Source organism: Lepisosteus oculatus, chromosome 18, assembly GCF_040954835.1.
Source record: "Lepisosteus oculatus isolate fLepOcu1 chromosome 18, fLepOcu1.hap2, whole genome shotgun sequence".
Lineage (NCBI taxonomy): Eukaryota > Metazoa > Chordata > Actinopteri > Semionotiformes > Lepisosteidae > Lepisosteus > Lepisosteus oculatus.
In genome coordinates, this window is record NC_090713.1 from 11,744,791 (window position 1) to 11,771,615 (window position 26,825).

General features: G+C 38.5%; 1 protein-coding gene across 1 annotated transcript in view; it reads right to left on the reverse strand.

Annotated features, from left to right (window-relative positions):
- The window catches only part of LOC138223970 (NACHT, LRR and PYD domains-containing protein 12-like), a 514,121-nt gene that overhangs the window by 57,180 nt on the left and 430,116 nt on the right, over nucleotides 1-26,825 (reverse strand). Inside the window, exon 16 of the mRNA XM_069180151.1 lies at nucleotides 8,429-8,602. Coding sequence (XP_069036252.1) covers nucleotides 8,429-8,602 — 174 coding nt within the window. The remainder of the gene's footprint in view (nucleotides 1-8,428; nucleotides 8,603-26,825) is intronic.

Below are 26,825 nucleotides of genomic sequence, written 5' to 3' on the forward strand. Positions count from 1 at the left end.
AGAACTGCAGCCATGAAATAAATCACTAGAAACTGGTTAAAACTGGACAGACCTTGTGTTCAAATGAAGAAGGACTCTATGAATGAAATGTCATGGAGAATATTACCCATATTCCATCAACAACAGCATATACAGATGCAGCCATTCAAAATGCACAGTACATCTCCATACCTCAAACGCAATTACCCACAGTGCACCGCAGTGTTCAGCGATACGTGATTGGCTGGCCAAAATGACCGACAGGGGCACTCGTGGTGCATTGGTTGTTAGTGAAATTATTTAATAATTTAATCTCTTTACTGTGCACGTTTAAATCTGCTTAGTATTGAATATTTATATGGAATTTTACAACTAAACAGAAATTTTAGTAGCTGAGCATAAAAAGAAGAGGAGCATAACGCATCTAATGATCATAAACAAAATTAATTTAGGAACATAAACATATTATGTAAACTGTATACAGATACAGCCATTCAAATGCAAGAAGTACGCTGCGGTAAAACGGTGTGGTGCATCATAATGCGTCATACCGCAGTTATTATAATAGTATCCGGAATCATCTTGTTAAACCACCAGGTGGAGCTAATAAAGTTTAACCTCTCATGTACAGCATTTGAGCTGTCACCAGAAAATGCCCGGTTACAAATCCTGGTCACTGCTGAAAGATGGTCATTTTCCAATTAAAAATTTAAGTTGTATACTCTTTAGACTTTTAATTTTAAACTGTATATTACAGCATGTTAATCATTAAACATTAAAAAGTCAGTATATTTTATAAAAGCAAGATTGATCAGTTGGAAAAAAGAATACAACCTTCCACCTTCATCATAAATATTTTAATTATGCATAAATATTTTATGCATCAAAGTCTTTACGGAAGACATTACTAATAGTATTAATAATGAATGACATTGGACAGGCTGTAAGCTCAAAGTATTACCCTGGTCCACATTCTTTGTAACCATCTTTGTAAACGAAAAGACTATTTTTTCATTGACAAAAAGTAACACCAAAGCATTTAGTTGATCCGATCACGTATTCGTTTCCAATCATACAAAGTAAGTTTTGAATATCTCAGATTCACCATGCCTTTCAGATGCTCATAAACTATATTAATTTAGGAACATAAACACATTATGTAAACTGTATATGGCTGGTATTGGTATTTTAAAGAAAAATACACACCAGTATTCCACTTTCTCCCTAAACATTTTAAGCATGTGATTTGTGATATGATATGATTGCCTCTTGCACTCTGAAACATACTGGTAGGTTAATTGGCTTATGGGAAAACTGGCCCTGATGCATGTGTGTTTGTGTCTGTCTGTCCTGTGATGGACTGGCGCTATGTCCAGGGTGTATTCTGCCTTGTGTCCGTTGCTTACTGGGATAGGCTCCAAATCCTCTGTACTGGATAAAGAGATCAGAAAATGGATGGAATTAAAGGCACTGTGTGGATGGAACTATACACAGTGTTAGAAACCCACTATGAGATGGCAGCATCTCACTGAGGATAAATGATTTTATAGTGCTGGCTTAAGGAAACAGCCTTTCCACCTCTCTTGCACATCAGTATCCATACCTAATTAGTTATTTAAACAAATTGCCTCTAAATATAAACATCTTAAGATACTGGCTCTGTGGATCAGCATCAGCTATGTTTGCCCAATCCTTCATTTCATGTGCATCCAACACACACTTCAATGCTAGCAACTACACAAAATGTAAAATCTCATTTCAGGATCCTACATCACTAGTCTTACATCCTGCAATAACTCAGCCAACACTTAAATCCCTAAAAACTGCTTGTGTTAATTTGTTTAAATCACAAATATCATATGTAAATACCAGCCATGTAGTACTCTGCATTTGGAATAATAGTTTCTTTTAAAGGGAACTAGACAAATCAAGAAAGGCATTTTTTCTAGAATTAATAAATGCACATCCAGTTCACTGGGGTAATAAAATCCACACTGAACAATCTCCAATATGTTCAGAATTGGACAGCCAGAATCCTGATCGGGATGCATTACACCTGTCTTCAAGTCCTTGCACTGGCTTCCAATAAGGTTTCGAGTTTCGAGTCAACTTCAAAATCCTCAATCCGTCTGACTCTGGTTTTCTTGAAATAACCCATTTCTAAATACCTTTTTCACTGTTAACATCTTGCAGCAACTCTGCGACAAAATATACACTTAGCTCAACCTGACAGTTCATCCTGCTACCAACATTGAATCAAATAAAGCTTAAGATTTCTATATTTATGTATTTATTTAGTGGTTTCATTAGTGACAAAGGCTAAACTTTCTTGGAAAAATGTATTTTACGTGTTGCGGAAAAACTGACTTGCTTTAACAAAATATATTTACAAATCCTTTCACCTGCTCCATTTCTAAAACTTTTTGCTCATGTGCATTTTTGTATTTTTTACACCTCTAGCACTTTAACATCCTTCATTTTCATTTGCCTTAATTTAAAAAAATATCGTTTGCCCAGCCTAAGAGGGGGGGGGTTTGCTCTCATTGACAGCTGACACTCCTCCATACACTTAAGTGAAAAATTAATAACACCAATGTAAAAGTCATTTTTACAATTTGTTAATAATAAATTAGATCTTGTTTATATTAAAGTTATATCACTGGACAGTGGTGGACTGTGCGCTATTTTGTCACCTGCTAATCTGCTTAACAACTGTAGAAAACATTATTTTATTTCTGTACGGAATGCGTGTTAAGTTTACAAAATTAAAGTAAAATAAAAATAAAAGGAACAAGTAATAGGTGTATTCCATGCTGTAAAGAGAAGAGAGAAAACGCAACGTTTCGGCTGTGAAGCCTTCTTCAGGTCTTCAGCTCAAAATGAAACGCTTGGAGTTTGTAATATAGGGCGCTCTGAATGAGTTAAACTTTGATGCAGAAAAAATATATTTCCCACAAGCTATACTCATTCTCTCCGATGCAGTGCAGTTAAAAAAATATCTCTGATACAGTTCCTAAATTAATATTGTTTATGACCATCAAACACTTAATGCTCCTCTTCTTTTTATGCTCAGCTACTAAAATTTTCCCTTTAGTTTCCCTACCGGCCATGTAGTACACGGTAATGTGGAATAATAGTTTATTTTAAAGGGAACATAGAGAAACTAGGAACTAGAGAAATCTTTGTTTACGCTCTGTTTCACTTTTTTTCTTTTTCACCCACTGTGATTCGTACAGAAGGGTTAAAAAGAAAGTCAGGCAGGCAGGGGGGAGGGTGAGTTGTGAAATTGTTACCTGTCCTGGATAAAGCGGTTAGAAAATAGGTGGATTTACACCTGTGAAAAGCGTTCCAATTTTAATGCGATACGGAAGACATTATTCATAATAAATGATCTTGTACGGTCTGTAAACTGAAAATGTATGAAGAAGACACGTTGCGTATCGCCTCTTTCTACACTTGGAAGAACATTCCAATGTTAATGCGACACTGAAGATATTATTAATAACCTTTTAAATCTGAAGGGGAGATCTAAAGGGATCCACACAGTACAGGTTCCTGCTACTGTAGCTATCAGAGGGAAAGACGGTGACATCACCGTGCAGGCGAGCAGACATAGCCTCTAATGTCAGGCGTATGCGTTATATATATTTAGATCTTTGAATTAATATCGTTATTGATTTCTTTAGCCTCACAACATTGAAAGTGATTCACTTTTTTAACATATTTAATATTCAAATATTAAGCTTGATATGGACAGAAGGAGCACATAAAAACGTTTTTGAAATAACCACATGTAAGTCTTTGATCCTTAAAATGTTTAGGGAGAAAGTGGAATACTAGTGTGTATTTTTACTTTAAAATACCAATACCAGCCACCTACCCTGAGTGCATTTAAATCTTACCTCAAAACCTTTCATTTCAGAAGTCATATTGTCTGTATCTGCTTCATTTTCTAATTTTGGTAGCACTTCTAACTGCTTGTCTTTCTTATATGTATTTACTTTGTATTTTTTCTTTAAAATACCAATACGAGCCATATACAGTTTGTAACGTAGTGATTTCTATGTCTTTATTTAGTGGTTACATTAGTGACAAAGGCTAAACTTTTAGCTTCAGTAACACGGAAGCAGTATGGCATACATGTTTGTAATGACAAAATAGTATCAATAATATTTATTGTCAGTAAAGATATCAGTAGCAGTTTGAAATTATTTGTTGTCATTAATAAATTACTTGGCTTCGAACATGTTGTGATATTTAGAAATATAAAAAACGTCAATATAGAGTCCATAATATTTGCTATTTTACTTTTTCAAAGAAATGTTTATTTGTTAAAAGAAAACTCATGGTGATAGGTGGGTTTGAACACTCAACCCCAGGCATATAAGTCAGTCACTTAAGCCATCATGCCACAAACGCAATCACATTAAAAAAAAGCACTGGAACAGCCGTACACATATCGATAGTCTTATACTACAGTTTGTGCTACAGTACATGAATATAATTATATCTTCATTAATTCTGTAGATACGCAATTTCATATTATATTCCCTATTAATCCCTATTCTAAAAGTATGCTTTTGTTTACTCTAATAACGACCGTATTTGCAGAAAAGGTTAAAACACCATCAGTTTTCACAAAGTATATAAACTTAATATGGTCAGAAGGAGCGCGTAAAAACGTTTCTGAAATAACCACATGTAAGACTCTGATGCTTAAAATGTTTAGGGGGAAAGTGGAATACCCGCCATATACAGTTGACATAACATGTTTATGTTCCTAAATTAATATTGTATATGATCATAAGATGCATTATGCTCCTCTTCTTTTTGTGCTCAGCTACTAAAATTTCCCTTTAGTTGTGAAATTCCATATAAATATTTAATACTAAGCAGATTAAAACATACACAGTAAAGAGATTAAATGATGAAATGATTAAATCTTTTCAATACCGACCAATGCACCACACGTGCCCCTGTCAGTCATTTTGGCCAGCCAATCACATACCGTAGTACGCTGCGTGCGTGCGGTACGGGTTTGTACCATGCATTTTGAATGGCTTCATCTGTAAGTTTACTGTATATACTTCGGAAAAAGTAATAATGTTTTAACCTTTTCTGCGAATACTTAAGCTTGTTATCGCAGTAAAAAAAACGCGTACTTTTTAGAATTTGATTACTAAGGAATATAATATGGAATCATGTATCTAAAAAAATTTATAGCGATATAGTTGTATTCATATACTGTAACTCAAATCCTGCCAAACATAAAATTTGACACAAGAAGAGTATTTTTGGACAATGTGAGGCTCTGGCAAAATTGCTCTGTAAACTGAAGAGTTATAGAGAAGATTTTCTCTCCCAGCCTCAGCAGCAAACAGCAGATAATTGTTTTCTTCCTTTATTAGCTGATCTATCTGCTACTATTAAAAAGACGGGCGTGATTTTTTAGCAGCAGACAGATTAGGCAAAAAAACAAGCTGTTTTGTGTTCTTCCTAAGATTGTTGAGCGCAGTGGGGGACATTCGGAATGTGATTTCACAGATGCTTTTGTTCTGTCTTGCATTGTCAGATTGTGAATAAATAAGGAATTTTTAAAATAAATATAAGGAAATCAGCAATCAAATGTCCTTTTTTTCCGAAACACTCGTATTTTCATACTGTAGTTTGAGTCTTTGTGTAAGCTGTAAGTTCTTTTTACTTCTTAATTAAACTTTTGAAACACTTTCCGCGCATTCCGTACAGAAATAAAATCATGTTTTCTACATGTGTTGAGCAGATTAGCAGGTTGCTGACAAAATAGCGCACCGTCCCCCACTGCGCAGTATAACTTTAAATGGACAGGAAAAAGAGCATTTTCAGAGAGCAATTACGTTATGTTTATGCAGAATTAGTTATTAGATTTATGAGCAATCTAATTTCTTATTCGTTTAAACAGTGACATTTCAGCTGCATACTCAGGTGAGCCCAAAAGTGCTACATTATTAATAACGTCTTCCGTGTTGCATTAACATTGAAATGTTCTTTTTAACAAGTGTAAAAAGAGGCGATGGGCATTTAGGTTGATTGCCAGGGAAAATGATTTGTAAATATATTTTGTTAAAGCAAGTCAGTTTTTTGCAAAACATAAAAGACATTATTTCCAAGAAAGTTTAGCCTTTGTCACTAATGAAACCACTAAAATGGTTAAAATGGGAACAGGTGAGGCAGGCAGAGGGAAGGGGGAGGCATCTTCCCACCTCTATGACTAAAGAAAGTGTCAAAGAGAAATGTCTTGAGTGACATACAGAGCCGAAAACGTTTGGTGCGGTCTTCTCTGCTTTAAAGGTACACTCCTTGTGGATGAATTTTCACCTCGTTCACCACGTTTGCCCACCAGCTAACACAGAGAAGCACACTGTACAGCATGTACTTGCAAGAATAGCGTTTACAAACATAAAAAAACAAGCTTTATACTGTTATACTACACAGTGTATTAAAACACACTATGGTCACTACACTGCCCACTAAACCTCTTTCCCACAATTTCAGGGGGGCAAGGTCACGTAGCTGATTCACACCTGGATACAACTTTTTCTTGTAAAACTTCAGATATTTGTCAACATATTTACTAAAATTAACCATCTCAGTATTTCTGCATAATTAAAATATTTATGATGAAGGTGGAAGGTTGTGTACATTTGTAAAACTGAGCAATCTTGGTTTTATAAAATATACCAACTTTTTCACGTTTAATGCTTAACATGCTGTAATACAGTTTACAATGATTAAAAGTCTAAACAGTATACAACTTTAATTCTTATCTCTATTAATATAACTATCAAGCGGTATTAAATAAATACAACTTTTTTGTATAGATGACACTTTTCTCAAATTTATTAAAAAAATAAAAATGATTCCAATCTAATTTTCCCACGTGTGATCCCATTAGGAAATATATTATGCTCCTGCTGTGTTTAACGATGGTATGAAAAATAAATTTAAATGGTGAGAAAGCTATGCTTAAAGTTACCTAAGGAACTTAAAAGACAAAGATAACGATTTACAATGCATTGTCAGATTGTAAATCAATAAAGGCATTTAATTAAACACGCGTTTGTGATTTTAATCAAAATGGGGGTAATGGGGGTAAATAAAGCACATGCCTAATCCATTAGGCCACAGAAGTAATTACATGGGAAGGAGTGAAACTGATACAGAAATTTCCAAAGAAAGTGTACTACTGTGATAATTTGAACTATAGTATATGAATATAATTATATCGTTATTAATCTCTTTAGATAAGCAATTCCATATTATTTTCCCTATTAATCAAATTCTAAAAAGTATGCATGTTTTTACTGTGATAACGAGCATATTCACAGAAAATGTTCAAACACTATAATTTTCTACAATGTATATAAACTTAATATAGTCAGAACAGGCACATAAAAACGTTTCCAAAATAATCACATGTAAGACTTTGATACTTAAAATGTTTATGAATACTGGTGTGTATTTTTTACTAAAACTACCAATACCAGCCATATACAGTTTACATAATATGTTTATGTTCCTAAATTAATATCGTTTATGTGCATGTGAAAGGCATGGTGAATCAGAGATTTTCAAAACTTAATTTGTATGATTGGAAATGAATACGTGATCAGAAGTGCTTTGGTGTTACTTTTTGTCAATTAAAAAATAAAGTATTTTCGTTTACAAAGATGGTTACAAAGAAAGTGGACCACGGTAATACATTGAGTTTACAGCTTATCCAAGGTCATTCATTAGTAATACTATTAGTAATATCTTCCGTAAAGGCTTTGATGCATAAAATATTTCTGCATTATTAAAATATTTATGATGCAGGTGGAAGGTTGTGTACTTTTGTCCAACTGAGTAATCTTGCTTTTATAAAATATAACAACTTTTTAATGTTTAATGATTAACATGCTGTAATACACAGTTTAAAATTATTAAAAATCTAAAGAGTATACAACTTAAATTCTTAATTGGAAAAAGACTGTCCTTCAGCAGTGATCGGGATTCGAAACCGTGTGTTTTCTGGTGACAGCTCAAATGCTGTACATACTGTAAGACGTTAAGCTTTATTAGCTCCACCTGGCAGTTTTACAAGGTGATTCCTTGTTTTACCGCGGTGTACTCCGTGCATTTTAAATGGCTGCATCCCTATATACAGTATGTGTAAAAAAGATGGGCAAAGTGGGAAAGATTGCATGTTGAGATGTCTAATATGTCATGTTAATATGTAATGAGATGTTAACAAAGAAACCACACACAACAACTTGTATAAAATCACGTAGCAGTTTTTTATCTTTCTATATGCCCTCCTTCTTTCTCGTTTTGTACTTCCTAGGTGTTCATTTTTTGATGCATGTGAAAAAGCAAATGTTGTGTCTCAGCATTAGCACATAAAAAAACACAAAAATCACCAGTGTTCACTTACCACAGTTTTGTTAATTTACAGTTGGGATCCCTCAGAGCTGCAGACAACAGTTTCACTCCTGAATCCCCCAGGTTATTGCCAGTCAGATAGAGTTTTCTCAGACTGGAGTGTTGAGACTGAAGAGCAGAGGCCAGATCTTCACAACATCTCTCTGTTAGTCCACATCTCTCCATCCTGCAGACAAAAAGACAGGAGCACAGCTGAACGTCTGCACAGCTCTTCCACATCTTTCTTTCCAAGTCGTCACTACAACACCAAGCTCAGCAGCAATATACAACTTCATGTCATTATCCATCTCAGAGTGTCCATTGATTAGGATGATGAAGTTAACAGCTGCATCAAAATTTGGGTTCCAGGAGGAAGAAGAAAGATGAGAAGAAATTTTTAGGAAGGGAGACAGTGGGAAACAGGGAGACACACGGAGCTACAGTGACTGGAAATGGGAAACAGAAATAGAGAGACTTTGACTTTTAACCATAATAAAAATTGCTTCACATTTATTATTATATTTTATTATGATGTCATCTTCTTATAGTTATTTTAGTTAGTTACTGTGTTGTTGTTTTTCTTCAAATGGTTTATTAATCCCAAATGTAAATGACCAATACTGGAGTAAGTGGAGTGGAGATTTTGATGTTTGTAGATATTTTGAGAAAAACAACTTTCCCATCTAAAGAAAATAAACCATTTGAAGAAAAAAAAAACAGGGTTTTAACTATAACACCACAAAAAATAATTAATAATTATATTAAGCAATAATATAATTATTATTACAAAAAGTAATAAAAAGAATAAAGAAATTGATCATGAAACTAAACAAATCTCATCCCTTGCAAAACTATACAACACTGCACACGTTTTACACATGAAAGACCCTCTACACAGACTCCCACATGCAACATAGTCAAAACACACCAACACCTTCAGACAAGAGTCTACAGTTTTACTCGAGGAATTCTAGAGACATTCTGCTCTTCACCAACCCCTCAAACACTCTCCTCCTCTACAGACCCTCCACCTGAGACTGTGTTTATCCTGCTCTTGTAGAAGAGGAGCTGGGTCTGGCCCAGCAGAAAGTGCACTGGGTACAATTCTCTTCTTACTAACATAACTCACCCTGAACACAACAGCAGCCGGAACACAACCGCACATCCTGAGTGTTTTTTCTTTGAGAATGAATGTGGGTGCCTTGCACTATGTTCATCCTCTCCAGACATTTTACCAATCCTAATCCAGTCCCTTCTGTTCCTCTTTTTTCCTGATAATCTCTCCCTTTTCCCCCCGTCTATTGAAATTAAACTCACCCACACCTCCAAGCTCACTAGTTGATCCGTACACTCTGGATCTCTCTATAGTGCTGTCGTGATTCTCGCTCTCCAGCTTTTTACTCTAGGGACACGTAGCCTCGGACCCCCTCAAGTTCAATGAGCACAGTACATGTTTATTTAACCTGGTTGAACTAAAATATAGCTTGTATTCACTGGAACCCTTACAGTATAGCACCCCAAACAATTACAGTACCTCCACAGTTTTACTAGAGGAATTCTAGTGAGATCCTGCTCTTCACCAACCCCTCAAACTCTCACTCCCTCTAAAGACCCTCCGCCTGAGACTGTGTTTATCCTGCTCTTGTAGAAGAGGAGTTGGCTCTGGCCCAGCAGAAAGTGCACTGGGTACAATTCTCTTCTTACTGACATAACTCACCCTAAACACAACAGCAGGGCTGCTGAAGGTCAGAATAAGGTTAGAGAAGAGGTGGATCAAGAGACTCAACATGGGAGTCAGACAGGTTCAGGTGCTATAGCAGTGAAAGTGTACCTGAATATCAACACAGAAGTGAAACCATAACCAGAGGTACAACATTAAATTCATACAGTATATAACACATGGGATGACCTAGGTTCTTAATGTGACCGATGTTAATGTTCTTAATGTGGCATAACAAAATGACACTTTTAATTTGGCAGTGCCTCCACCTGAAACAGACCTGAATCAATCTGTGAGTATATTAGGCTTTTTGGGACACATACTGCAGCCTACTGCTAATGTAGCACTACTGCCAAATTGTAATGTACTGCTAGCTACATTAAGTGACACTAGCTTGGCAGCACCTTTCAAAATGAAATGAAAGCCTAACCCCTGCTTTAGAAAAAAATTTCCAGGACCAGGTAAAGTCAACTTTAGCAAAGACATGGTTATGTACTATTAGGTGAGGGTCTGTAGAATAGATTTGAGCTACTTTTGGAGAGGCACAATTTTTTGTTTATTTGGGAAGGGAGTGAGACCACTCCCTGTGCATCACAGCATGGTCCCAGTCTGGGTGGTCTTATCAACCCCAGCAGTTTTGACAGAGACACTTATCTGACAAAACCAAGGTGATTTTCTATTAGCTATGGGTCTGTGGAATAGATCTGAGGTATTTTTGAAGGACAAATTTTGGTTTGGTCGGGAGGGGAGTGAGACCACTCCCTGTCCATTACTGCATGGTACCAGTCTGGAAACAGCAAGTGGTCTTATAAACCCCAGCAACATTTGCAAAGGCGCTTATCTGACAAAACCATAGTGATTTTCTATTAGCTGTGGGTCTGTAGATTTGAGCTACTTTTGGAGAGGCACAATTTTTTTTGTCAGGAATTAGACTTTTTCATGTCTAGAGGAGCACACTTCTATGTCAGTTTGCAAGCAGAAAGTGATATAAAAACACCAAAGAGTTTGCAAGAAAGAAAAAAAATAATGAAGAACGACAATTTCCTATTACCTGTGCGTCTCCGTATCACATTCCACCCAGTTTTAAGGATGTACAAATTGTTGTTGTGCTATAAATGTGACTTTATCTGGTCCAGGATTTTTTTCCCCCTTAAGTAGGGTTAGGGGACTTTTATTTTGAAAGGTGCTGCCAAGCTAGCGTCACTTAATGTAGCTAGGATCACGCTACTAAAGCCCTTCTGCTATGTTTATTTACCTTGGTTGAACTACAATATAACTTGTATTTCACCTGAATGTATTAATATTAACATTATATTCACATACTTTACGAAAACAACAAAAAATGCATATGAAAACTACATAAATTCACACAAGGCTACAGAAGGAACAGACTCGACAGAAATGGTAGAATACAAGATGGCGTACTGTCTGATATCTCCGAAGTACAAAAAACGTATAAATACATGGGAGAGGTATTCGTTTAAATAATTTAAGTGTGATAACACTTTGTTACGGAGCCCGGGAGGGGCCATCAGTAGGAAAAAAAAGTTATATCGAGGGAACGATTTACAATTCGTGCTCACGAAATTACTTTTTCCTTCGTTTTCCTTGTGTCACGGTATTCGCACGCATGTAGAAAGTTTCTAAAATGCCAGCATTATCCCAGGCTCCGAGGAACCACTATCAAATGCTATATAACACATTTCCGCGTCTTTATATGTGTTGTGTATCTTATATTATTTTAACAATTTTATTAACTACACAGATCATGCCCTCACACCATATATTCTCCCGCCTTCTACTCTCTCGTTCTGTTGTCTCGTGATGTCTACTCACTATACTACATCCCTTCCTTTGTTATTTTTAAAGTCCATAACTTTACCATACAATTGTAACAATTCTATATCAACACACAGTAAACGGTTATTAACTATTACAACAAAATGTATGTAAAACCTTCCATTTCTATTCAACACATTCAACTTTTTTCTTTTTTTTACAATTATTTCTATGCGTACCAACTTAAATTGTAGTTCAATTTCTACTTAAGTCACTTCTAAATATCACCTCATTTCTAGCAGTCTAAGCAACATCTACATAGATAACTAACAAAATAGAGCAATTTAACATTTGGAAAGCTATGCAAGTCCAATATTTTTAAATGTCTCTGTAACGAGCCGGTTTCCTGATAACCCTGCCACTTCCGGTTGTTACTTCACTTCTGGGTAAAGTTACTGGCTCTCCTACGGATGTACTCTCCACTGTCTGAGGACTCATAATTTCATTTCGTGTGTGTACTCCTCATGATGTCTATGGATATCTTTTGTCTTTTGAATGTCCCTCGGCTCTTCTTCTTTCTTTTCCACATTTGGTAGTTTAGTCCGGATATCACTTCCAAAGAGAAGATTAGCTGGGGTTTCTCCAGATTCCCTGTGAGGTGTTGATCTACAGATGCAGCCATTCAAAGTGTACCGCAGGTAAGATGACACGGGGTACCGCGGTGCGTGATTGGTTGACCGACAGGGGCACTCGTGGTCCGTTGGTCTGTCGTAGAAAGACTTACTGTAAACGTCTTTACTGTGCCCGTTGTAGATATTGAATTTTACCACTGAAGGGAAATCTTAGTAGCTGAGCATAAAAAGAATAGGAGCATACTGTAACGCTTGTGAAGGCCATAAACGATATTAACTTTGGAACGTAAACATACAGTATATAGCTGGTCTTCGGTACTTTAAAGAAAAAAATACACACCGGTATTCCATTTCTCCCTAAACATTGTAAGCTTCGAAGTCTTTAACTAACGTGATACCGGAGTCAACAAGCATACTTTTAGAATTTGATTAAAAGGGAATATAATATGGAATTGCGTATCTCAAGAATTTAATAACGGTATGATTATATCCGTGTTCTGCGGCAGGGCTGTGTAGGGCTGTTTCGGCTGCCTGTTCATGCGAGCTGTCTTGTAGCCTACTGGTCTAGGTGCGTGACTACCAACTGGCAGGTTGTGTGTTCGAATCCAGCTGGTGCTGGACCTTTCAGTTTTATTTATTTATTTTTTAATCGCGTAACATAAACATTACCGTATGCAAACTGTACTGTATACAATATGGATATGTATATTTAATGTCTTAACTGTGCCCGTTTAAGTATTGAATATTCATATCTAAGTTTACCACTGAAGGGAAATCTTAACATAAACATACAGTATATGGCTGGTCTCGGTACTTTAAAGAAAAAAATACACACCAGTATTCCATTTCTCCCTAAACATTGTAAGCTTCGAATGAAACCACTAAATAAAGACATAAATATAGAAATCTTAAGATTTGTTTTATTTAATGTTGGTAGCAGGATGAACTGTCAGAGTGTATATTTTATATACATATTTTATATGTTAACAGTGAAAAAGGTATTTAGAAATGAGTTATTTCAAGATGAAAAAGAAAACATACACGAAACATGGTTTCATTACGACCAGAATCGGTCTTGAGATATTTTTAACTTGATTTACAGTATTTGAGAGGTATGTCTTAACACCGATACTACAGTGCTTAAGTACTGCTCACGTATATGTTTCTAGGTTTATATTATGCATTTCATACGGTCAAATTACTTTTGAGCAACTAATAAGAAGCGCGAAACGGTATGCGTTTTAGTTTCGTTTTGTGCTGGAACCCGTGGATTGATTAGACATATCAAGTACATACAAGTCATTTTTTAAATGTTGTAGTTCTGTCATGGACGTCCAAAGGGACTAACCGTGGGGAGCAGGAGAGCGGAAAAGACCCATATGCGTAGCGGCGAGACGGAAAAAAGGCCCGGGCTCATTAGTGCAAAGAGTTCAGGAATGCCGTATAGAAACCTATGCCCTCAGGGAGCGGACGTGGGGCGCCCTGGTGCTAGGCGGGTCTCAGGACATCCGAACATCAATGCTGAGCCAGGACAGAGTGCAAGACCCGGAAATATATAGCCCAAGGGAAAGAGAGGGACAGGAAGGACAGCAGACCGGAAACTAGGGACAGGACAGAGAAGGAGCGCCCTCTGGCTGCAGAGGGCGTGACAGTACCCCCCCCCCCCTTCATGGGCGGCTCCCGACGCCCAAACAAATAAATAAGCTGCACAGCACTGGGGGGAGGAAAAACCTCATATAACTGAAAGGAAACCTCCGGGAATCCACGGCTGAGAGCTACCCCTTCCTCTGGGGTATAAACCTTTATTGGGTGGAGGAAGGGGGGGTAGAGAAGACCTCCGGAGACTAAAAACAAAAAAGTACACAAGCACAAACACAACAGACAAAAACCTGGGAAAGACCAGGGAGACAAACCACACACACAAAAAATAGGAACCAAAAACAGGTAGGAACCAAAGTTCCGAGACACAGAGAGCAGGGGGGACTAAAAAGGAGGGGAAACCAGGAAGAAAAAAATCAAAACAAAAGGCAAAAAACAAGAAAAAAAAACACAAAAACCCCGGGGAAAAATACCGCAGACTGGGCAAATGGCACGTTCACATTCTAACGCTGATATCGGAGTGGACAACCTGTGGAAAGCCAGACCGAAGCCCGCTCACAGACAGATGCCCGGAGTGATATCCAGCGAAAGGCATGAAGGAACGGCAGAAAGCTTACCATTCTATCACTGATATCGGAGAGAGCAAGACCAGGAAGAGCCAGGCACGAGAACCCGCTCCAGACACAGAAGCTCGGAGTGATATCCAGTAATAAGAATAGGCAAGCCAGCTCAACATTCAATCACTGATATCGGAGTGATCTACCCGAGGAAAGCCAGGTACGGGACCCACTCACAGGCACGGAAGATCGGAGTGATATCCAGTGATTAGAATAGAGGAACTGAAAAAAAAAACAGCCCAGAGAACAAGAAAAAAAAAAAACTGCGGCAAGACAAAAAAAAAACGCCGCTCACGGGGTCAGTAGGTGGCTCAGCATTCTGTCACGGACGTCCAAAGGGACTAACCGTGGGGAGCAGGAGAGCGGAAAAAGACCCATATGCGTAGCGGCGAGACGGGAAAAAGGCCCGGGCTCATTAGTGCAAAGAGTTCAGGAATGCCGTATAGAAACCTATGCCCTCAGGGAGCGGACGTGGGGCGCCCTGGTGCTAGGCGGGCCTCAGGACATCCGAACATCAATGCTGAGCCAGGACAGAGTGCAAGACCCGGAAATATATAGCCCAAGGGAAAGAGAGGGACAGGAAGGACAGCAGACTGGAAACTAGGGACAGGACAGAGAAGGAGCGCCCTCTGGCTGCAGAGGGCGTGACAAGTTCGTCTTGAAAAAATGTTACGAGTACATCATCTATCAACAATTATACAGGTTCTGTTTCCATATTGCGGATTTTGGTTAGGTATTATCAAATCCAGTGGCGCTGGGTTTTAGTTTACTGAGTCCCATGTCACATGGTCTGTGATTGAAAGCTGTAAAACCGGTTTAATTCGTAACAGCCAGCACTCTTCAGGTGGGTCTTCTGCTCAGAATGAAACGCTAAAATGTTTGTGTATATTCTAATGGTAGTGGGGGCAGGGTGTGTGGGAACAGGTTTGGCTGAAATTGCATTGGAGATCTATGTTCTTTACACCTGAAACATTTTCTCTGAAAGCATTTTCTTTGCAGTTTAACCGATCTTGTTACAGCATGTTACAGTTTACTATTATTAACCATATTAATTTGAAGTGCTTAATGTAAAATCTTGTAAAAATATATTTTCATTGTTCAAATATACATTAAGTCTGACTATCATATAATAAGTTAAATACAAAACTAAAGAAAAAATAGGGTTAAATATAATTCAAAATATTTTGCTAACAATGTTAACTGTTTATGAATAATAAAATGTATTAACTAAGGAGTAGGATGGCACAGTTGTTAGTATGTTTTTTGTTTTGTTTCTTTTTCATAAATACAACAGTAGTACCTGATGTCTCAGTGGCTTTCAAAATTAAATTATGCATGCAAACCTGTGAACAAGAAAGATAACTAAGATATCCATCCATTATATTCCATAATATCCATGAAATATATGGCGCTGAAATACAGTATGTGTGACGCATAAAAGACACCAAGGGATTGGGTGAGCTCCCATCACAAAAAAAAAAACTGCGAACCTGCACTACAGCGATCATAGTACAGTATGGAGACCAAGGCGTTTTACGGGAAGAGACGGGGTGCTTCTGCCGCCCCAGCTTCCAAAGAGCGAAGGGTAAGCAAATACAGCAGACTTCATCTGAAATACGCGATCACAGCGCATATTACAAGGTATTATTGCCGTTTTGAATTTTAAATTCAATTATAATTATTTCTTCGTAGCCTGTTCTTCAAGAAAACACCGCACGGGCGAAACGATCTACCACCAGGACAGTAAAAAAGAAAGCGGTAAGACGGAAAAAAAGAAAAGTTTATTTTGACTTCTGTTCCGTGACTGATGAATACTACTGTGTGACTTTATTTCTTACATGAATTATGTTATTTGCCACAGGCCGTGGGTCTCTGCTCTCGGCCACTGGCGAGGGTGCCAACCTGTAGAAGCAGCACCTGTATGGAGACATTTCGGCAGCAGCGGGAGCATTATGATGCATTACTGGGGAGGATTGGGAGGCTAGAGTTCCAGCAGTCAAACAGTTGAGCAGCTGTCTCCCGAAAAGTGCCTCTCCCCGCCACGCAGGCTGCAATGCCTGGCGGAAGCTCTGCCCCCCGCAGAGCACACACCGCCTCAGGACACTCCATCCCGGCCTCTCAGTTCACCACCGCGCAGGAATCTGTTGATGCTGTCCCCGCCGGCTATCTCCCCCCAGGAAGCACAGCGGAATTCACAGATGCCAGTGGGACGAATAATTCTCCCAGATGTCCAACTGCTACCCATCACCCAGGAGATGGAGGGGGGGTTGTACTTGCAGTGCATCGGCATAGACGGGAAAGCAAGAGCCGACCGCTACGCCACCCTCGTGTTTCGAAATCTTGTGACTTTTGAAATTTACTGGGGGTGGACCACGTCTGTAAATTTCGATGGGTCCAGAGGCAAAAGTGCCTTGCCTTGCAATCTCCGGGAAACCATTAGTACGATGGTGAATCGGAGATTCTCAACCCTTGCTGCGTACGACTGGAAAAGAATTCGTGATCGGATCAACGAAATGCTTCGTAGGAGGAGGCGGTCTTTTCCTCTTGTCTAACAGTCTGTCCACAAACAAAACATTCCTGTTAGACAAGAGGAATTGAAAAAAAACAATTTTGTCAATGAAAACCGGTGTGTGTGTCTCTCCCTGCTGGATGTCCCTCTCACAAACTGCTGAATGAATAAAATAATTTTATTGAAAACGAGTTTGCGATTGTCTGGTCTTTAAATTCTTTAGATACGTGATTCCATATTATATTCCCTTTTAATCAAATTCTAAAAGTATGCTTGTTGACTCCGGTATCGCGTTAGTTAAAGACTTCGATGCTTAAAATGTTTAGGGAGAAATGGAATACTGGTGTGTATGTTTTCTTTAAAGTACCGAGACCAGCCATATACTGTATGTTTAAGTTCCAAAATTAATATTGTTTATGGGCTTCACACGCGTTGCAGTATGCTCAGGCACTAAGTAAAAGGAGATGCTTCGTATTGCTTGACTAATTTTAAAAAGTTATAAATGCAGACGCTCCCTCGGTGTGCTGCTCTGGTGCGTCGGCTCCTACACAGTGCCTGTCTGCCGTAAGCGTTACAATATACTAAATACTAAATACTAAATACTAAAGCCAATACTGGCTCAATGGGCTTTGACGTGCTAATGCGTTGGTTTAACAGTCCGGGTGTGGCAGGCTTCCAATGTCAACTCGACTCGATTGGAAGACAATGAACATATTTTAGCCCTAAATGAATTAATAGCAAACATGGTTTACATAAAATACATTTTTCCAAGAAAGTTTATAATAATACGATCTATAGTTGAAATCTGAGCCTACTTTAAAAATAAAGGAAAAGCATTTTCAGAGAGCAATCACGCTGTGTTTATGTAGAAAAAGTGATTAGGTTTATGAGCAATCTAATTACCTATTCGCTTAAAACGCTATATAAAATAAAGTTTATTTAGAGATGAATGATCAGTGTCGCAGCTTAAATAATGTGAGTCAGGAAACTAACACAGCGCCACCGGATTTAATAACGCAATAAAAACGCTATAAAATAATGTGACACAGTACAGCACAGTACAATAATACTGACCATGACTTTAGAAGCATAAATTACCTTACACTCAATTTAAACACAAGCTGTCTTTCTGTATGAACCTCTAAGCTGGTTCATACAGAAAATGTAGAAATACATTAGCCTGATTATGATTAAAAAACACATAATTAAACACGCGTTTGCGATTTAAATCAGAACACGATTTAAATCAATATAAATGTTTATATTGTAACGCATACTGTCCAGCCTCCATTTCTCTTTAAAAATTTACTGTTGCACACACACACACAATAGAAGCAGGAACCGCTGTCAGAAGGGAAGATATGTTCAAAATATCGCAAATATCGATCATGTTGCGATATTTTGAAATATAAAAGTCAATTGATTGTCCATAATATCGCTTACCTATTTTTTCGAAGAAATGTTTGTTAAAATAAAAGTCCAGCACCAGCTGGATTCAAACACACAATCTGCCAGTTGGTAGTCACGCACCTAGACCAGTAGGCTACAAGACAGCTCGCATGAACAGGCAGGCGAAACAGCCCTACACAGCCCTGTCGCAGTACACGGATATAATCATACCGTTATTAAATTCTTTAGCTATTAAAAAAAAAGGGCGGAGCGGTGGCTCTGTGGCTAAGGATCTGCGCCTGTGAATGGAAGGTTGCCGGTTCAAATCCCGCGGCCGGCAGAGGAATCCTACTCCGTTGGGCCCCTGAGCAAGGCCCTTAACCCTAACTGCTCCAGGGGCGCCGTACAATGGCAGACCCTGTGCTCTGACCCCAAGCTTCTCTCCCTGTCTGTGTGTCTGTGTCTCCATGGAGAAAAGCTGGGGTATGTGAAAAGACGCATTCCTAATGCAAGAAATTGTATAGGGCTAATAAAGAAACATTATTATTATTAGATACGCAATTCCATATTATATTCCCTTTTAATCAAATTCTAAAAGTATGCTTGTTGACTCCGGTATCACGTTAGTTAAAGACTTCGAAGCTTACAATGTTTAGGGAGAAATGGAATACCGGTATGTATTTTTCCTTGTGATATTTTAAGCTCTAGTTGAATGATAGGTGTCGCATTTTAAATCATTTTCGTAGCTAGAAATGATGAAACGCCCTGTTAAAAGCAAGGAAGTTTTTATGCCCGTTGAAGTAAAACAAAATGCCTGACAAAGTATGGCTTGGACAGATTCCAAGTGCTTGTACAAATGTGCTAAAGAAATTATACTTTGAGTATACAGCTTGTCCAAAGTCATCCATTATTAATACTATTAGTAATATCTTCGGTAAAGGCTTTGATGCATAAATATTTCTGATAAAGGTAGGTTGTGTACTTTTGTCCAACTGAGCAATCTTGCTTTCATAAAATATACCAACATTTTAATGACTGATGATTAACATGCTGTAATACACAGTTCAAAATTAAAGGCTCAAATGCTGTACATGAGAGGTTAAGCTCCCCCTGGCGGTTTTACAAGGCAACGCCGGATAGTTAGTCACGTGACACACGTGAACTGCGTGATACCGCGACATGCCCACCGGGGTATGCCGCGAAATACCTCACCCATTTTGAATGGCTGCATCTGTATAAGTCAGCAGAATCTTAGGGAGTTCCTCTCTCCATTTTTTTCCTTCTGTCGCAGTTGCTCTCAAGGCCCTTTTCAGGTATCTGTGAAATCTTTCAATTTTGCCATTACTTCTCGGATAGGAAGGTGATGCACGGATGTGTTTAATTCCACAGTTAGTCAGAAATGATTCAAACAACTGTCCTATGAATTGCCTGCCATTATCTGTTACTACCTCTAGTGGTAGTTTCTAATAACTGTGGCTGAAGATATGTCTGATACAACAACTGCCTCAGGGTAAGAAGTATAATAGTCTATGACAGTCAATATGTACTCATTCTGAATGGGACCTACCAGGTCAATGCCCAATTTTGTCCAAGGCCTTGGTGGCAATTCAAGTGGTTGGAGAGGTTGATCCTCCTGCAATGGCAGATTCAACACACAAGTGGAACAATTTCTGACTAGTCTTTCAACAGCACTGTCCATGCTACGAACCACACCCTGATTTGTCTCATGTGCTATTTTCAATGCTTGTCTGATTTTTGTTTTTCGGTAACACAATCCTCTGTCCTCTTAAAAGCAGTCCATCATATGTAGATAACTCCAACCTACACCTGTGATATGGCTGCAGTTTGTCTGGAATTGGATTAGGCCATTGTCCTTTTTCCACTATGGACATCAACAAATTCAATATGTCATCTTCGTTTGTTGCTTGTTTAAGTTCCTCAAGTGTCAGTGCATGCAGTTCATAAGTGCTGATTGAAAGCACTCTATCAACATAGGTTTCTACATAACCACTGTCTTCTGTGTCTGGTAAAGGAAGACGTGACAATGAGTCTGCAACATTGGTTTTCCCTATTATGTGTTCAATTTTGTAATCATATGGCCGTAATCTCAATCCAAGTCTTTGTAGCCTGGGGGGTAACAATGTTGCCTTTTTGGGATTGAACATATAGATGAGGCGTTTATGATCCATTTGAAGTGTGAACTTGCCTCCCCATATATATGTCCTAAAATGTTCCACTGCCCAAACACAACCCAAGGCTTCACGCTCTATTTGCGAGTATGCCTTTCTGTTGGGGTAAGTGAGCGACTTGCATATGCCACTGGTTTGTTCTGTCCACGTTCTTGTCTTTGTAGCAATACTGCTCCAAGCCCTACAGGACTTGCGTCACTGATCACTACTGTTGGCGCATCTAGTATAAGTTACCAGACACGGTTCAGTTACAAGTTCTCTTTTCAACTTGGCAAAGGCTTTCTCAGTTTCCGATGTCTATTCCCACTTCTGTCCTTTCCTTGTTAGTTTTCTAAGGGGTTCTGATATATCTGCATAATTAGGAATGAATTTCATCAAAAATCCACAAGTGCCTAAGAACGATCGTGAAAGTGCAACATTCTCAGGTCTCGGTGCACTGCATACAGCTGTCACCTTTTTCGGGTCTGGTTTTACTCCTTCTGCAGTGACCAAATGTCCCAGTATCTCGATCTCTTTCAGGCCAAAGATACACTTATCTTTATTTAGAGTTAAGCCTCTGTCTTGGAATCTTTGGAATACTTGCCTGAGCCTCTGTTCTAGTTGTTCTTCATTTTCCGCATGTACTACAACATCATCCATATACCATACAACACCAGGCATTGCACACAACATCGAGTCCATAGCCTTCCGATAGGCCTCTGGGGCACTAAACAAGCCAAAAGGAACTTTTCTGAAACGGTAACAACCCCTGTGTGTGATGAAGGTAGTCAGGTGTCTTGATTCTGCTTGAGCTGCTTCATGAATTCTAGCGACTGTAAGAGCTCTTTCTAAAGTCAGCCCTTCCTCCTGCAACAATTTCTCACGCAGTCTCTTATGTGCACATTTTTCCACAAGTTGATCTCTTAACATGTCAGCTTCCAACACTCCAAAGTCACACGATTTAGCCAGTTCTCTTAGTGCATTCACAAAAGCATCAACAGATTCGTCCTGAGACTGAGTTCTCTGCCTAAATTTTTGCCGTTCCAAAACCACATTTCTCCGCGGTGTAAAGTAAGTGTCTAAGGCAGCTACAGTCTGTTCATATGTACCTTTTTCTCCAGGGAGGTTGGCGAAAATCCGCTGCACGGGCGGCCCGATACAGTGCAGTAATACAGCACGTCTCACGGCATCCGGAGCTTCTGTAGATCCACTGGCTATTTAAAAAAAAATCTGTACGACTCCATCCATATCTTGTATTCCGTATACAAATCCGGAGCTTCGAGGTTCAGTGGAAGCGTTTGAGAGAGCTGGGCATAAGCAATATCTGCCATATCGCAAGCTAAACGAACAGTCCGAATATTCAAGAGTTCGTTTCTACCAGCAAGAGAACGAAAACCTGCAGTGTTCTGCTCGCTTTGAGTTCGTCGAGCACTCATCTCTCGTCGCCATAAATGTTGTGCATCTCAATAAAGAGCCGTTCTTATATTATTTTAACTATTTTATTAACTACACAAATCATGCCCTTACACCATATATTCCAGCCTTCTATTCCTGCCTAACTTAGGAATTGCCTGACTTTAAAAGATTAGTTTAGTTGAAAAACAAACGTTTAATGCGCGCAAAAACAGGTGATTTTCTTCCTCGTGATCAGCTTGGAAACGTACGCTGTAAATTACTTTTTAATCAAACGTTTAAAACACTTGAATTTCATAAACACAAAGAAAAAAAAACATATTCAACTATTTTCCTATGGTACGAAGCAGACCAGTAGGTCTTTTTTTCCAATCAGAGTCTGAGAAAATATCTCCCCGCCCACTGCGCTGCATCAGAGAAGCGGCGGCACTGAGAGAGGGAGGAGGCGCGGAGCTCTGCAATACAGAATGAGCCGTCTGCAGCCTGGAACGCTTAAGACACAGATCGCGTCTGCCTGTATAATTTAGGTTTTCAAAATTAAGCAACGTTAATCATTTCCTTTGACTTCCAGTCCTTTAATTATCATTAAGGATATCTACTTTCTCACCAATTATATTTATTTTTTAAAGCACTGTTAAAGCAGGAGCTTATTGTACTTCCTAATGTCACTGACATGTGGAAAGATTATAGATTTTAATCGCCTTTAGGTTTTCATCAATTTTGGGAAAGTGTCATCAAAACAAATACCACACAACTATTCTCGATTGTATTTCTGAATGTTATGTCTAACTTAGTTCAATATTTGAAATAGAAGTCATTGTTCAAATGTACGTTAAATCCGAGTATTGCAAATATGTAAAATACAGAATTAGTAAAGAAAAATATATAAGGATAAAATATATTTTAAACTATTTTGCTATCAACAATTAATAACAGTCTTAACTGTTTATAACAATTAAATGTATTAACTAAGGAATAGGGTGGCAGTGTTTAGCATGCTTTTGGTAAGTTTTTTCATAAATACAACAGTTGCACCAGATATCTCAGTGACTTTCAAAATTAAATTATGCATGCAAATCTGTGAACTAGAAAGATAACTAAGCTATCCATCCATTTCTAATGGTAGCACAGTGGTGAGCATTGGTATCCTACAGTGCTGGGGCCCCAGGTTCAATTCCTGGGGTACAGTATGTGTGGAGTTTGCATGTTCTCTCTGGGTTCATGTGGGTTTTCTCCAAGTACTCTACAGGTACCTACATACTGGTAGGGTTAATTGGCTTATGGAAATACTAATAACCCACACTCACTCATGTGAGTGTCTGAGTGTGTGTTTCTGTCTGTTTGTCTACCCTGTGATGTATTCTGGGTGTATTCTGCCTTGCGTCCGTTGCTTGCTGGGATAGGCTCCAGCTCCCCTGTACTGGATAAAGAGATTAGAAAATGGATGGAACTAAAGGAATTGTGTAACTATACACAGTGATTAAACCCACTATGAGATGGCAGGATCTCACTGAGGATGAATTATTTTATAGTGCTGGTTTAACAAAAACAGCTTTTCCACCTCTCTGGCACATCAGTATCCATAACTAGTCGGACAACAAATCAACAAATTGCCTCTAAATATAAATATCTTCAGATGCTGGCTCAGCATCAGTTATGTTTAATAATAATAATAATAATTGCTTACACTTATATAGCGCTTTTCTGGACACTCCACTCAAAGCGCTTTACAGGTAATGGGGTCTCCCCTCCACCACCACCAATGTGCAGCATCCACCTGGATGATGCGATGGCAGCCATAGTGCCCCAGAACGCTCACCACACATCAGCTATCAGTGGGGAGGGGAGCAGAGGAATGAAGCCAATTCATAGATGGGGATTATTAGAAGGCCATGATTGGTTAGGGCCAATGGGAAATTTTGGCCAGGTCGTCGGGGTTATACCCCTACTCTTTTCGAGAAACGCCCTGGGATTTTTAATGACCACAGAGAGTCAGGACCTCGGTTTTACGTCTCATCCGAAGGACGGCACCTGTTTACAGTCTAGTGTCCCCAGTCACCATACTGGGGCATCAGGACCCACACAGACCGCAGGGTGAGCGTCCCCTGCTGGCCCCACTAACACCTCTTCCAGCAGCAACCTTAGTTGTTTGCCCATTCCTTCAATTTATGTGCATCCAAAACACAGTTGAACGCTAGCAATTTCACAAAATCTAAAATACAATCCTCATTTCAGTATCTATGTAAACATTCAACAGTGGATATTCAGTGAGTCTGTTAACTTTATCACCTTCCCCTGCAGTCTGTAACATCTCCTGTCCATTTGTCAAAAGCATGCCTAACCTTCTTAGGAAGTGTCCTTGTTATCAGTGTATTCCTCAACTTTCCCCAAATTATCTTTTTCCTACCTACCTGTACATCTCTAGTCTTAACATGCTCCATGAGAACTTACTTTTAACCTGTGTCTGTTTACTACATGGTAGCAAACAATCTTTGTCTAATTTTACTGTACCTGCCATTTTTTGCAGCCTGCAGATAACACTTTCAGTTATTCTAGATTAATCATTTTCTACTACTTTGAGAAACTGAAAATCCCATTGTAATTTTCATCCCTGTCTCAACTACTCTTCATTCCTCATTTCAACTATACTGTTACTACAGGAAGTTTCAGGTCAACATTCCAGCTTCTCTGTTGTTCATTTACTTCTTCCTCACTGTTCAAAGCTCCTCTTACTTTCTTAACTCTACTGCTAGTAGATCTTTTGTCCATACATCCTCCCTTGCTTCTTTTTCAACCTTTCCATCCTTCTACTTCAGTGTCTGCAACCTGGCATCTCTTATTCTAGCCATACCTTGAATATCCATATACCTTGCATTTATTTCTAATATACCTGTATGCTGTTATTTTGCATACAATATGTTTTTTTTTGCAAGAGCTCTTCAGACACGCTGTTACTAGCTTGAACATAACTCCTAATGCTTTGCTCCCTGCAATAAGTCAGACTAACTTAAATCTTCAAAAACTGCTTGTATTAATTTGTTTAAATCACAAACATCATACGTAAATACCGGCCATGTATAGCATTAAAAAAGCTGCATTATGGAACATCACACTGATTTAGTTTCTTTTAAAGGGAACTAGAGAAACCAAAAGGGCTTCTTTTTCTAGAATTGATCTCTGCACATCTTGTTCAGGGTAATTAAATCCACACCGAGCAATCTCCAATATGTTCAGAATTTGACAGCTAGAATCCTGACCAGGTCGCAAGCAAGCAATCACATGACGCCTGTCTTCGAGTCCTTGCACTGGCTTCCTATCAGGTTTCAAGTCAACATCAAAATCCTCATTCAGTACCTGTCTGGCTTATTACCTGTATACTCCCCACCTTGCAACCTTTGTCCCTCTGACTCTGGTCCTCAAGAACATCTACATTCTGTGGGTGACAGGGCCTTCTCTAGCTACACCCCAGGGCACTGGGTTTGTATCCCCAGTGATATCAGAGTCACCCACCCTGAGTGCATTGAAATCTAACCTCAAAACCTTTCTTTTTAGAAAGGCTGTTTTTTAGTGTCTGTATCTGCTTCATTTTCTAACTTCGGTAGCACTTCTAACTGCTTGTCTTTCTTATTTGTATTTACTTTGTAACTTGTGGTCCTTAACTGTTTTTACACCTGCTATATTGTTTTGAGATACTTGGATATGTGCTATATTAAATAAAGTTTCTTGTTATTGTTATAGAGAAACATGATCAGATTTTCCCTGGTTCAGAAAAAAATAGGGTCTAAACTACTGGTTTGTCACTCACACCCTGTTTGCTAAATGACTTTGCATACTGATCTGATCAATCTTACTGTACATATTTTCTGAGCTTTCCCCATCCTGTTAGATTTATCATTATAATCTCCTTCTCAAAAAGATTAATTTTTAAATATCTGTTTTCACTGTTACCATCTACCACCAACATAGTGACAAAATATATACTGATCTTAACTTGACAGCTGCCGAGTCCTAAATTCATCCTGCTACCAACATTGAATAAAAAATCTTTAGATTCCTATATTTATTTCTTTATTTAGTGGTTCCATTAGTAACAGGCTAAATTACTTTGAAAAATGTATTTTATGTGTTGCAAAAAAAAAACTAACTAACTTTAAAAAAAAACTTGCTTTAACACAATATATTTACAAAACATTTTCCCTCACAATCTACCTGAACGCTCAACTATTTGAGAAGCCTTCCATGAAACTATGTTTGCTACTAATTCATATACTATAAGGCTTTCTGATAAAATTACTGTTTTTCATTTTCTGACCCATCAAACCTTCATTCTCACCCTGGCAGAAATGCACCTGATTATTCAAGCCCCTCACTCTCTGCCAAATCTGCTTCAGGTTCACATGTTCTTTGTAATACATGGCTTTCTGTGATTTGATGTATATCTAAGGTTTTGCAAGTGTCCCTGCATCCCTCTTCTGCACTATGTCTGGTCATGACTTTTTTCTGTTTGCTAATTTTAAAGTAACACCATGTAGTGGCAAGGCTTATTAAATATAGGAGTTAAGTTTGCTGCTCCCTTGCCAGTCT